Raw genomic sequence first — 13,824 nt, forward strand, 5'->3', positions numbered from 1 at the left:
TGGGGGCATTATACCGTGTGAGGGGCAGCTATGGGGGCATTATACCGTGTGAGGGGCAGCTATGGGGGCATTATACCATGTGAGGGGCAGCTATGGGGGCATTATACCATGTGAGGGGCAGCTATGGGGGCATTATACCATGTGAGGGGCAGCTATGGGGGCATTATACCGTGTGAGGGGCCGCTATGGGGGCATTATACCGTGTGAGGGGCAGCTATGGGGGCATTATACCGTGTGAGGGGCCGCTATGGGGGCATTATACCGTGAGGGGCAGCTATGGGGGCATTATACTATGTGAGGGGCAGCATGGGAGCGTAAACTGAACTGGGTGTGTATGGGCGGGGTCAGAGGCGTGGCTTAACGGGGGAAACATTTGCTGTGGCTCACATTTTGCGCCGCATCTGTTGTCCCTCTTTGCAATACTTGAAAGTTGGGAGGTATGAGTGGTTTATCTACAGCAACCGTATCCAGGCCCAGCAACCGTATCCAGGCCCAGCAACCGTATCCAGGCCCAGCAACCGTATCCAGGCCCCATCTGTGGAGCCCATAAGCAACGCCGGCACTAAAAACATCGGCGTCATATAAGTCGGTGACATGTTTGTTGTGATAAGTTTGGTTGCGCTAGATGGCCCTATCCCTTAGTTAGAGGGCCCAGGTATAACTATTTCAGGGCCCCGGAGCCGGTAACAGAAATAAAGGAGATGGAGGCCACATCAGAAACGTGTCATTTTTTTCTTTTTTTTTTAATAGTAAACTTTTTGATCATTTTTTACAACAAATATAGTGAGAGTTTTCCAACAAAACTCATTTATCCTCTGGTGTACGTCTCTCTGATAATAGAATATACAATACTGCATCACCATACAGCACAAAGAAAGAAAGAATCGAAAAAATAAAAAAAGGCGCCTTATGGACCGCCACCTGGGGAGGAACGGAAAGAAGGGAGGGGGTGGGGACTATAAGTGGCTGAATATCCCAGATTATTAGGGAGGGGATTTAGTATTAAATCATATTATAAAATTAGACACTTTAAGTGGAGGTCGACTATATCTGGCGTTGGCGGCCATTTTGGAATCTAAGATCTAGGTTAGTGCCGTATATAACCAGCGTGCGTTCCCCTTCAGTTCGGATCAGCTGACCACAAAATGGATACCAACCTTCTAAAAGTCCTGCTGGAAAACCTGCCTATTCACGATATATCGGCAAGGGATTTATCACCGCCGAACTAAGTAGATTCTGCATTTAGGTCTTTGGTTGGGTAACAAGCCCTGTAGGCGTTGCGATGGCGGCCATATTGGTTGTCACCCACCATATTGAGGTGACAATTCTCCACTCTGTTGAGGGGCACGGTCTTTATTCCACTGATGCGAAGCTTTATAAGGACTATCCTCTCATTTATACGGTCATCATGGGGGCAGGCCTATAGGCGGCATTGCCAATGGCAAGCCGATTTGGCCAGATACCTGGTTTTCTTTAAACTAGTTTCCATACTTTTTCTCCACTGCAAAAAATAGTGGGTGAGGGTCATTTATTAATAAAAATATTAAATAAATTTTAAAAATGGTGTTGCCCTTGGCAACCAATCGGCTTCCACAAAGTATTTTGTGACTACTGTAAAATAAGAATGTGGTTGCCATGGGCAACATCACTTTTTTTAAATAAAAATTGTGAACTATATGATTTTATAGTATTTTTTAATCATCCTAAAGTATCTAAGAAACTTCAAAAATTACTGGCGGCCATTTTGAATCTAGCTTTCATCCATCTTAAAAATACCAAATAAAAAAAGGGGCCAGACCCAGGAACAAGATACTGGCCTTTTCATATAGTAATTGCGCAATTAAATATCTTAGTTGGTTTAATACCCGTCTATCTACTATGTTTCCACACTGGCTGTCTAAAATTGCCCATATCTAAATATTTACACAACATGGCGGCCTGATACGGAATATCAGTCCTATCATCTATTGCTTCATTAAACATACGAATTACACGTATATAATATACCTTCTACGAATCTACAAAAAAGTTCGGAAAATTTTAGGAAAATCTGAAAGGGGGGTGGGGGAAGGAGGGAAAAGGTCGGGGGATGGGGAAGGTCAACAACAAAAATAACAATAAGAAGCTGTACAGTTACCATCAGGTTTGTATTCAGTTATTATTACAATATACTCTGACAAAAATAGAATTTCATCTCATATCAATACGACAAAAAACATCTCCCTGTACTGTAACCATTTGCTAACATTTCAGTACTCGTTATATACAATTGGTCAGGTCTTGCTCACGTGTGGGGGGGTGATGTGACCGTGATGGAGATGTGGTTGACCAGAAGGGAAAAAGTGCTAAAAAGGGACGATAACTTAGTGTATAGACAAAATGGCGGCTCTAATAACGTGTGCGCGATACACCCTGGATGGCTCCAACATGAAAGTACTTTTCTTGAGGGTCAATGGCAATGGAGATGTTCTTCACGATGGACTCCTAAGAAGGCCCAACATGGCATCCCATAGACTACAACTTTGAGGGTCAACCGTGGTGGTTTGTCATGTAGCTACCACTAATTCTCCAGAAATTAGAATTAGTAGAGCTCAAACTTGTGTAAAAAGTCTGGACTCCTTCGACTCGGTCCTTAGACCTCCATCGCCTGGAATCTCCAGTATTCAAGAACTATGGAAACCATTGGAGATACCGACTCCCTTAAGCGCTGGGTTGGAGCACTACTTAGGACATTCCCAGTCTTGAGTAATAGCTGAAAGGGTTGGGACACTCTTCATGTGAAGACCATGTTTTTTTAATATGGAATTATGGGCCCAAGGTTATGGAGTCAAATGAATGTTATCCTTTGGCTCATCTGTATGGCAATATAGATATTGATGGAACTCCCCTTTAAGAAAGAGGTTGGTGATCTGCTCCAAGTCCTCATGTAGCCGCAGCCTAATAAAACCTATTTCCCAAAAAGACTTTCATGTTGGAGAAACCGGGCCATTTCCATGAAAAACCCACAGTGGACTTTTGTGGTGGAGGCTGCCATTTTGTGTGACTAACGGAAATCGGGTCTAGACATTAAAGAGGTACGAGACAAAATCTAGAAAGCATTTTGAAGTCTGAATTATTTTCCAACTTATCGGTTTAGTAAGACGTATCGTCACAAAGTGCTTTTCCGGGGTTAATTTGAAATCGATCCACAACATGGCCGCCTCCGTCAATTATTCTGCTATACGTGGACTTTAATATGGGGTGAACAATTATATTCTTTATGTTGAGGATTTGAAGATGGAAACCTATACATTGTGTAGGTAACGTGCAATATCCGGCAAGATAATGAGAATGCACAGGGACACCATGAGTGGATCCTATGGGGACCATCTTCTTTCTGACCCGTAACCAGTTTGGTTTTTATGGTTCATCCATAAACCAGAAATCTTTTCCCCTGACCATTGGTTCTTGAGTTGATCTTCCACAGAGTGCAGGGACTTGCAACCCTTTTTTGTTTTTTGACCACGAATTGGTGGAAATGATGTCTTCACGATGTCATGAGGTAAATATGAAGAGTGAATCTGAGGTGACTTTTCAAAGAAATGGAGTCCCATATGGGCAATGGTTGTGACAGCTGCCCTGCCCTCTCCGAAGTGGCAATGCCGACTTCTCCACCAACATCTGTGCATCATTTTTATTTTTTTTCCCATTACGTTTAGACGCCAGGACACTTTTAGAAGGCACTTAACCCATCTGCTACTATTCAGAAAGCTACCACCATATCTATCCAGGCATAACTTCAATAGTAGAAGGCCAGATTTCGAGAGTCTGGAATGACGTTGTCTGGTGGAACAATTAATAGAATAATGAATGAGAACATTTTAAGTTGAAGAACCTACCACACCATGAGATACAGAAGTCAAGGTGGAGTATGTATGTGCGCAATGGTCATGTTGATCCTTTAGCAAAGAAAGCAGAACAATCTAGAACTGGGGATGTACGATGATACTACATTTCCATTACTGTAACTTTTTGGATTTTCCTCTAAGGCTTTTGTAGACTTCTCCTCAAGGAGGTACTCCATGTCTGCTCTAAAAACTAAATTGTAGGACCAGGGTGGGCATGAGGCCTCCATAAACGTTTAGTTGTCAGAAGCTCAGTCACCGTACTTTCCAGTCTCAGAAGACCTCAAAAAGTTTTCCCATCTAGTTGAGCACCTTCTCCTACATCACTTCAAAGAACCTCGTGGAGGGGTCGGGCAAAACATTCCATAATTCTTGGCTGGGGCCATGCTCTGACCAAGATTTGTCGACTGCTTTGCTCATCCCCATACTAGGCATCTTCGAGCAAGTTGAGAACATGGACATTTTCCAAGAAAATCCCTGGTTGGCTGTAGAGACCCATCACATATTTTACCATTCCATTAAGGCTGCAACCCTAAATACCCCTAATGTCTCTGTCTGAGGGTGGAAATATGTAGAGGAACCTAAAAGTATGAGGGGATTGGCTTAGGCTTGGGGGAATATGTCGCTATCAAATTGTTCTTCAAGGCCCAGCCCCGTATTAAAAATAATTTTGGGATAATCTTTGCTACGTTCCTTTCAATATACACACACATTGGGATATCAGTATCACTGAGCATTTAAGTGTCCTACCATGACTCACCCTCAATGATGAGGGCCAAGTTGGTATGTTCTCCAAAAACACATATTTACATATCACTGTATATAGACGGAGTGTTCTGCCGTGGACAAGTCCTTGTCCACTAAGTTTGGTGGAGGCAGCCATTTTGTGTGATAATTAGTTTTATACTCCGGTAAATTAAGTGCACAAAATAGATGCCACCACTACAAGAAACACAAGAACCTAGAAGACCCCAATTTAGTTGTTTTTTTGGTTTTTTTTAACTGGTGACCGGGAGGACACTTGGCCATGACCGAGTTGCAGCAAAATGCACTTTTTGTGAGGGTTGCAAGGCCTTGTTTACCATAGAAATACCTTGACGTGGCATCATGGCAATCCCGAAGAACCAAATGCCACCATGTAACCCTATCATTAAACAGAGTTCTCCTGCAAAATGTATTCTTAATTACCCCAAGATTTCATGACTACCGTAAAGCGGCCTCTTCCCCCATTGAGTCTTGAGGCGTACTCAAGATTTTGGTAAAGAACTGTGTGGCTGTCAGTGATAGTTAAGAATCCCCGTTCAATTCAATGAGCAGGCATACTTTTTGGGTGAACTTTAAAGAAATCGTTTTATAGGGCACCGTAGACCCAGTCGGGTGGGTGATACAATATTCTATGTTTTTGAAAGGTGTGGCTGAGCAATTGGTTGTCCATGAGTTGGTGGACTTTCTTCGAATGTCTATGGCCAGTTAAGGCCTCATGCACAAGACTTTAGTAGGACAGGACCACAAGAAGACACCCATCGGAGCCTATGGGGGGGGGGGGGGCCTACTGTACCTCCTATATTTTTTTTGGTCTGATTACCAACAGAAAAAATTATGGTTGCTCCACCGGAAGCGGTTTAATGGAGGTGAACCCTCCGAGAAGCACTGCTTCTAGGGGAGACTATTTACGTAAGACGGTGCCATGTAGATGTGGTATGGCTCTGGAGCCATAGGGGGTCCAAGTGCCTCCGTATGGGCCCTACTGACGTATGATTCTTACATCTGCTTAGAAGACCATTCCAGGCTAAGACTCCTTCATCCTCGTCAACTAAACGTCTTCACATAATCCGGTCTTAAAACTCAAAAGCTCTTTTTAACGTTTCTCATAGGACTTTATGCCTTTTGATGGCAGCGAGATGAATGGCTGAAGAATGAAAGTGCATGGAGGAGTAAAGCAGTTACTGATAAGAGGGGTAACCGCACTCAACAGCCTCCCTCCCCCAAATGCCCCCAAATCACCTCAGTGGTTGATATCAAAGACCCAATGGTCAGGAAAAAGGAAAAGCATAGACGGAGACTTTGGTAAGTAACCACACTTTTAAAAAGCAAGATATCATTTTTAAACATATCAGTGCATACTTCTTATATGAAAATATACACAATTATATTTCATAGTCAAAAAAAAAAAACAAAGAAAAAAACATTATAAACAAAAGAAAAGCGAACCAGCCAAACACAATATATTAGCTATTTTTTTTTTTTGTTTAAATTTTAAACGCTACAATTTTGTTGAGGTTACATCTTTTTGTCTTTTTTTTTTTATTTTTGGGTGTTTTTTGTAAATATTACTTCATGCATTTTACACCTTTTTTTTTTTTTTAGCCTTTTGAGAATAAATATGCTCCTTTTTTTTCTTTTTTTTAAATTTTCTTCACTCTTCTAAAAACTGCAGCATTGAACTTGTAAATGTTTTTGTGTCGTGCAAGTTTCTGCCACACCCCTTAATAAAATAAGGAAAAAAAAAAAAAAACAGAAAAAAAACAAACAATAATAAAACTACTCTACAGAACGCAAATTTACGAATATAAAAAAAAAATATTCACAATGTAACTGTCAACAGCACAAATGAGCACGAGAAATAATATTAAAAATCAGAAACAAATATTTATACAGATAAAAACGGTGCGGGGTATATATTATATATATATATATATATATATATATATATATATATATATATATATATTTTTTTTTTTTTTAAGATTGTCATTTTTTTTTTCCTTGTCTTGAAAATTAATGCGTTTTCATTTATACGTGTGAAAAAAAAAAAACAAAAAAAAAACAAACCTAAAAACGGTTCTCTAAGAACCTAATCAAATTGCCAAGGGCCCATTCACTTTCTCTAACGTCCGTTTTATGCCATAGCAGCCAGCTGTGCCAACATGACCAATCTACATTTTTTTATCGTTGGATAGTTTGACTGCTTTTTTGTTTCTTTACTGCTATTTTTTTAAATAATTTAAATGATGTATTTTATATTTGTATTTGCAATTTGTAATAACTTTTTAAACACAAAATCGAAGAAAAAAATACATTATTTAATCTGGAGCTAGACCAACATATAAAATAATGGAGTAGGGATGTGTCAATATACGGGGGCTGTGCTACAGCAAGGTATGAAGAAGTCTACTTTAGGGACCCTAAACACGTATCGGACATGTGACACGTGGATTTCATCCCCTTATACATTAATCTGCAGAATGATCCGATTTCCAAGCGGAAAATGTTCAACAGCATGTGTAGGAGATTTTTTAAAATCTCATCCGCTGCAGATTTTCCGCCCACAAACCCAGATAGAGAATTGAATATGAGGGGGGTGCTAGATAAGTGTTGGACTACTCGGTAGAATTTTTTTCTAAAAAATGTAGATTATTTTTAATTTAATTAAATTTATATAAATTAATTTAAATTAAATTATTATTCTTAAATGTAGATTAGATTACTGAGCGCCACACATGATGATTACTGGCGGAAGCTGGGAAACCAAATTTCTCCCCCAAATTTTTCTTAAAAAAAATTAAAACAATTTTTTTTTTACAAAATTTGTGCAAATTTTAAAAATGAAAAATTTGAACAAATTCAGAAAAACAATTTAAAAAAAAAAACAACTAATTACTCAAATATATAGTAAAATAGCAGTAAAAATCTTGTCAGCTTTTCATACGTGGCAGTGTCGGTAAATTGTCTTTTTATTGACCAGGCAATGAGCAGGCTGATATGGATGTACTTGGACCCCTAGTAATTTATGCTTTCATTCCAAACCTTCCTTTTCAGAGAGAATCCCTCTACAAAGGGAACCAACTTACAATATAAAAGATCCAACATGATTTCACTTCCAAATTTATAATTGGGAGGGGGCGGTAAATGGGCGTTTCTATATCGTAAATCGCAGTCATACTGCCTTTAATGCATAGAAATCCCATTTCAGTGACATGGGAATCCCAGTCCTCGAGAAGTGAAATCATACGCTGAGCTCTTTCCTCCAAAATAAGAAAACCGCATCTAAAAGAATAAATATATATATGTATATATTATATATATTTCTTATTTTTTGTAAATTTTTGTTTTTCTCTTTTAAAAAGGCATTGTCTGCATCATTATAGAGCTCCATGGCTTGCGGAGGTGGCAGGGGTTGACAGTGCAGTCACAGTCTTAGATATGTCTAGTAGCTTGATCTATGGACGGTCCCGTCTGCGTAAATCTTCCGGTAGCGAGTCCCTCATCGGAGACTGGATGGAGCGTCCACCACGAGTGGAGGATGGGAGGAAGGTGGATTTCCATGGTGATCATCCCAATAATATGCCGGTTGTTAAATTGAAAAAACCCATTAAAAGGTTTGTGAAGCAGCTAAGGAATTCAATTTCCAGTTTGTCAATGAGGGCTGCTCTGCCAGGCGGCCACTTTGGACTTAACCGTTTCATGAATGGCGGAAAAAAAAAAATTTCAGTCTGCAGCTTCCCTTTCAAGCAACCCGGTAATAGATAATGAAAGCTGCCCCGGTAGCGAGCAGCCCCGACGACAGATCTCTTGGGATAAGCGGAGCAGGGTGAGGCGGAGAGCGGAGTAATAATATCAGTGAGGATGTAGGGCAGTGGCGAGATTGACTTTAGCAGCTGTGGTCAACGAGACAACACGGTAAGCAGTCGGCTTTGGAGGGCTGGAGTCAGACCCAGCATAGGTTTGTAGTGCAGCCATGGAGTCCCACGTCCTCTGCAGACATTGCCTGGAGCACTGGACTAGGAAGAATACCTACCAAATACTAAAGCTATATCTCAGGCAGTTAATGATAGGTTCCCACCCTACAGCATTAAACCTCACCGGTGACCCGCTCCTGTCTGCCCACCCCCCATCCCATTTGGCACCTCATCCTTTGGCTCGCACCTTGTGCGCTGCAAGCTTAAGAACGAGGCGAGGGGGGGGGGGGAATCGGAGGAGCAGTTATGTTACCCATGCGTCGAGCCGCATGCGTTTTACAGACGCGCTCTCGCCCTCCGTGTCGCCCGAGGGTCTCAGTAGCCCGAGTGACGAGGTGTAGTCGGCCCTTGCATCCTCTCGGTCGTTGCCTTCGAAAGAGCTTGCGTTGCTGCTGAGGCTGTCGACGGGAGAGCGGCCGGTGGCTTCGTGTCGGGCCTGGTGGGAATAGGACGTCAAGGGGGTGCCTGTGTTGCGTTCGCGGTTGGGAGATGGGGGTTCCTTCTTGATGCTTATGTTGGGGTTGGTGTTGACTGTCAGTGTGGCGGTGTGTGGAAGCTGTCCACTGGATCTGGAAGAGGCGGGGGGAAAAAAAAAAAAAGTTTTAAAATAATGGTCTCCTCCAAACCTAGAGGTCCCTATAGAAAGAAGGTGGTCAGATGCCTACAGCATGTCAAATCATCCTCTGGGTGTTACCTACTTAGTAAATGCTCCGTCTTTTTTGATACATAGCTCCAAATCCCCTACATAGACATAGTTAAATTATAAAATGCTGACTCCCTGCAGCCACCACTAGAGGGAGCTTTACTGCATACAGTGTTAATATTGAGTGTAATGTATAAACAGTATGCAGTAAGCTCCCCCTAGTGGTGGCTGCAGGTAAAGAGAATTCTATAATATAGCTGTAAATCCACTCCGGGTATATGGAGCTCTGTATCTGAAAACAGGTGCTGCGGCCGCCATCAAGATATATTAAGAGATTAATAAGTACAGAATTTAAGACCTATTTAGATTCTAAAAACAAAATGGTGTTCAAGAGTGGACGTTTGATTAATGCTACCAGTTTCTGGGCAATGGTGTCTTATGGAAAGAAAGCTTAACATTGTACAAATAAAAGCTCTTGAAGCTTCTAATCTACTTTTTTTTTTTTAAATCACTATTTTCAAGATCTCTGCTTGCTGTCAATGAATGATTGGAAATATTCTCATTTACAAACAGAGGCTGCAAAGACAATTTACCCAGTTCAGACTCTCCTCTGTGAGGTAAACACAGCAGCAGCACATGTCTCTCCTGTGCGGATAGTGTGTTACAGTGTATCAGTGCAGATTAGAGCCGGAGTCCAGATTATTTAGTACACGCCTGATACCATTCATGGCAGCTGTCAACCCACTTCTAGAAATAAATACCCAGAAAATAAGTGTGATGTGGGAAGAAATGACTCATGTTACGTCTTCATGTGCAAGTAGTGGATGTTGGGATTACGATTAGCGAGCGATGTGAGGATTTAACCCTCTTTATCAATTCATAAAACTGGCAGAACCAGAAGAGAAATGCAGAGTCATTTATGCCCCTCCCGATTCGCCCGGTTTCCTCCCTGTGTAGTAGAGCCAGCCCTTGGCATACGAGACACGAGAGCTCTAAAAGGGCAAGAGGTGACATTTAATAAAAGCCAATTACTGTCACCTCCTGGTCCGCGTGTCTTTACTACCCAGTGCCCTATGTGAGGAAATTCCCTCATCCTCCATGTTTTCTAATAAAACCATGAGCGAGGAGACTCCATGTTCTGGAAATATTAGTGCTGGGGGACGTGCAGCCATCCAAGATATTAACTCTGCAGGGATCAGTAGACAACGGCCTGTTCCCTCTGCCATAGTTATATAAATCTATTCCTAATCCCCTTCCTTCCCCCCTCCCCCAATATCTATCTCTGCATACCTCATTCCCAACATCTGACCATCCCTCGCTCCCAACATCTATCCTTCCGCCCTTCGCTCCCAACATCTATCCTTCCGCCCTTCGCTCCCAACATCTCTCCTTCCGCCCTTCGCTCCCAACATCTCTCCTTCCGCCCTTCGCTCCCAACATCTCTCCTTCCCTCGCTCGCTCCCAACAGCGCTCCTTCCCTCGCTCGCTCCCAACAGCTCTCCTTCCCTCGCTCGCTCCCAACATCTCTCTTTCCCTCGCTGGCTCCCACCATCTCTCCTTCCCTCGCTGGCTCCCAACATCTCTCCTTCCCTCGCTGGCTCCCAACATCTCTCCTTCCCTCGCTGGCTCCCAACATCTCTCCTTCCCTCGCTGGCTCCCAACGTCTCTCCTTCCCTCGCTCGCTCCCAACGTCTCTCCTTCCCTCGCTCGCTCCCAACGTCTCTCCTTCCCTCGCTCGCTCCCAACGTCTCTCCTTCCCTCGCTCCCAATATCTCTCTTTCCCTCGCTGGCTCCCAACATCTATCCGTTCCATCCCCCGCTCACTCCCAACAACTATCCATCCGTCCAATTGCTATCAATTTCCATCCGTCCATCCCTTGCTCGCCCAAAATATCTATTCGTCCGTCCCTTGCTCCCAACATCTATTCATTTGTCTCTCGCTCCCAACATCTATCCAACCCTAACTGTAATTACTAGTGCTATAAACCAGGTGAAGGGGGGCAGCAGTGAGCAGATACCTACATCAGGTTACTTAGCGACACTGGAACCATATGCTGTGCTTGGTGGTGATGTTGATGTTGATGTTGCTGTTGTTGCTGCTGTTGCTGTTGCCAGGCGGACACGTTGCCTAGTGACAGGCATCCTGGAGAGCCGAACGTGGAGAGCGAAGATAAGTCTGCGCTCGTCAGCTGGTATTCTGAAAGAAAAGAAATAAGGGCTGTCATGTAGAGGTCTCCATGGGGCACTATGACACATGGGCCAAGGCTGCCATTCTGGAGGTGACCATGAAAGGTGAAAGCTCCAGCTGCAGTTTGTTACAATGCATTAGTGTAGGTAAGAGCCACCAGCATGGAGTCCGGGAGCGGAGCTCACAGAGGATTTATCACACTGATGCATTCAGACATGGCGGACAATTTCCACTGCAGATTTTGCTATTAATTGCGCCAAATCTGCTAATTAACTACATCTGGACATGCCCTTAAATTTCTCCCGTTAATCTGAGAATTTGCATTGTATCTATTGTAAAACAACGGCTCAGACGTAGACCGTAATCGACCAGGGAGAAATTCTAGGGAAGGCAACCGGAGAAACGGGGAAAAAAGCAAGCTGCGTCTTAAATTACATGGCTGGAGACAAACACGTGTAGGCTCTCTCATCCGTGACAGCAAGACACACGTGCTACAGGAAGGTCACACGGGTCACCCTGCTCCCATTGCATAATCCCGGAGCTGACCAGCAGAGGGCACTATAGGCAACTGTATGAGATTTTATGTTTAGCGTTTTCCATGTTGGGTTACGTGATTGGAAAGTCATGTCGCCTTTTATTGGACTGATCTTCACTGCCATTTGGTTCCGTGTAGTAGAGGGATAACGTGACTTGCTGCAGATTGCCCCCTCCCTTTCTTTCCTGGGTGTACACGCTGTCACTTGCATGTGAAGAGGAGATCTTGCACAAATCAAGTCTGTCCGGTTCCCGTTCACACGTGACAAGCCGACAATAGAGGCGTGTGAGGACCGCAGTGCTGTCAACTACAGCAACCAACTATTCTACCTAGCTCTGCTTCTCCAAAATATATGCCACTCAGGCATACCCCTTTAATTGAGGCCATTTACAAGAGGACATAACTGAGGAGAGGTAGTGGGTGCCAGTGCATGCGCGGGCTGCAGCATGGGCACCCTCTCAGACAATAAGGGCTTGTCCACACGTAACGGAATCGCTGCAGAAAGTAGCGGATTTTGCGGCGCTTTTCTCAACGCTGGGAGATGGTGACGTCTCCTCTGAAAAACGCAACAATTCCGTCCACTTTCCGCAGCAGGAATTGACATGCAAAAAAATACGCACCGCAGTTATTTTCTGAGCGGAAATTTTACTTCGCTGCTACTGTATTCTGAGTCGGGAAAATACGCAGCAATTCCGCTACGTGTGGAGAAACCCCAAGACTCACAGAGAGCTCATTGTCTCATTTGTCCTACAAACTCATGTATGGCCCTCTCCATTAGAGTACCCTTCAAAGGGCCTAGTTCGGATTAGTGACAGGTCCCCTTTAAGTACTTCTCATGCGGAACTATTCGTCAAGTACCTACATTGAGGGGTTAAATCAGTGTGGTCACGTTGCCTGATCCATTTAGTTTGCGGTTGTGCCTCATTATAGCCCTACACTCGCATCTCATCGCGGCGGTCCACCTACGTGAATCTCTTCCACTAACCCTTGCATGGTGGTGCCCGGTCTAGATACAACTCCCATATGGACTTTGGGTTTTCCTTCAGGTCTTCCAGTTTCCTCCCGCACTCTAAAGACTTCCCAGTAGGTTAGGCTTCGATCACATGTGATCTAGGGCTCTGTTCCGTCGGGGCTTTCCATCGGAACGGAACCCTGACAGACACAAACGTAAACCATAGGTTTCCGTCACTATTGATTTCAATGGTGACGGATCCGGTGCCAATGGTTTCCGTTTGTCCACGTTGTGCAAGGGTTCCGTCGTTTTGCCGGAAGCAATACCGTAGTCGACTATGGTATTGATTCGGTCAACGGGCTTCTTAAGACATCGACCCCAGTGTGTATGTAAGATAAGAACATTAGACCAAGGGTCCTTTTACACGGTCTTATATGGGCTGTGAAAACGAGCGCCGATCAAGGAGTCAGCTCGTTGATCGGCGCTCGTTTGCTTCTTTCACAAGGAGCAATGATCGGTTATGTAGAGGGACGAGCGATCGAGTGATCGATCCTACGATCGCTCGTCCCCATACATTTTCATCATGTCGTTTACTCGTTCATCGGCGGATCGATCCTCTTGACAAGCGTTCATGTGCCCGATCACTGACCTGTGTAAAAGGGACAGATTGACGGATACATTCATTGTAATACGGCGGCGATACATAAATGAATGACGCACCTGTGTTATACGCTGTGGACATGGCAGAGAAAGGCAGTCCATGATGTGACAGTAAACTTGGTGTCGCCACTGAAACGACCGGCGTGGTTAAGGAGTGCGCCGCTTGGGAGACTCCTAGCCTCTGTACGTTCTGCGAGAAGGGGAAAAAAAAATACAGAATGGT

General features: G+C 43.7%; 1 protein-coding gene and 1 long non-coding RNA gene across 8 annotated transcripts in view; one reads left to right on the forward strand and one right to left on the reverse strand.

Annotated features, from left to right (window-relative positions):
- The window catches only part of LOC142664461 (uncharacterized), a 186,341-nt gene extending 177,505 nt beyond the window's left edge, over positions 1–8,836 (forward strand). The window contains exons 7-8 of the long non-coding RNA XR_012851281.1: positions 5,759–5,951; positions 8,012–8,836. This is a non-coding gene — a long non-coding RNA (uncharacterized LOC142664461). The remainder of the gene's footprint in view (positions 1–5,758; positions 5,952–8,011) is intronic.
- The window catches only part of MEF2D (myocyte enhancer factor 2D), a 139,609-nt gene continuing 132,473 nt past the window's right edge, over positions 6,689–13,824 (reverse strand). For all 7 annotated transcript variants that reach the window (XM_075843532.1, XM_075843535.1, XM_075843529.1 and 4 more), the window contains 3 exons: positions 13,662–13,791; positions 11,289–11,463; positions 6,689–9,192 (listed from right to left, as the gene is read on the reverse strand). In XM_075843532.1, coding sequence (XP_075699647.1) covers positions 8,868–9,192; positions 11,289–11,463; positions 13,662–13,791 — 630 coding nt within the window. In that variant the 3' untranslated portion in view covers positions 6,689–8,867. The remainder of the gene's footprint in view (positions 9,193–11,288; positions 11,464–13,661; positions 13,792–13,824) is intronic.

The sequence above is a fragment of the Rhinoderma darwinii genome, chromosome 12 (genome assembly GCF_050947455.1).
Source record: "Rhinoderma darwinii isolate aRhiDar2 chromosome 12, aRhiDar2.hap1, whole genome shotgun sequence".
Classification (NCBI taxonomy): domain Eukaryota; kingdom Metazoa; phylum Chordata; class Amphibia; order Anura; family Rhinodermatidae; genus Rhinoderma; species Rhinoderma darwinii.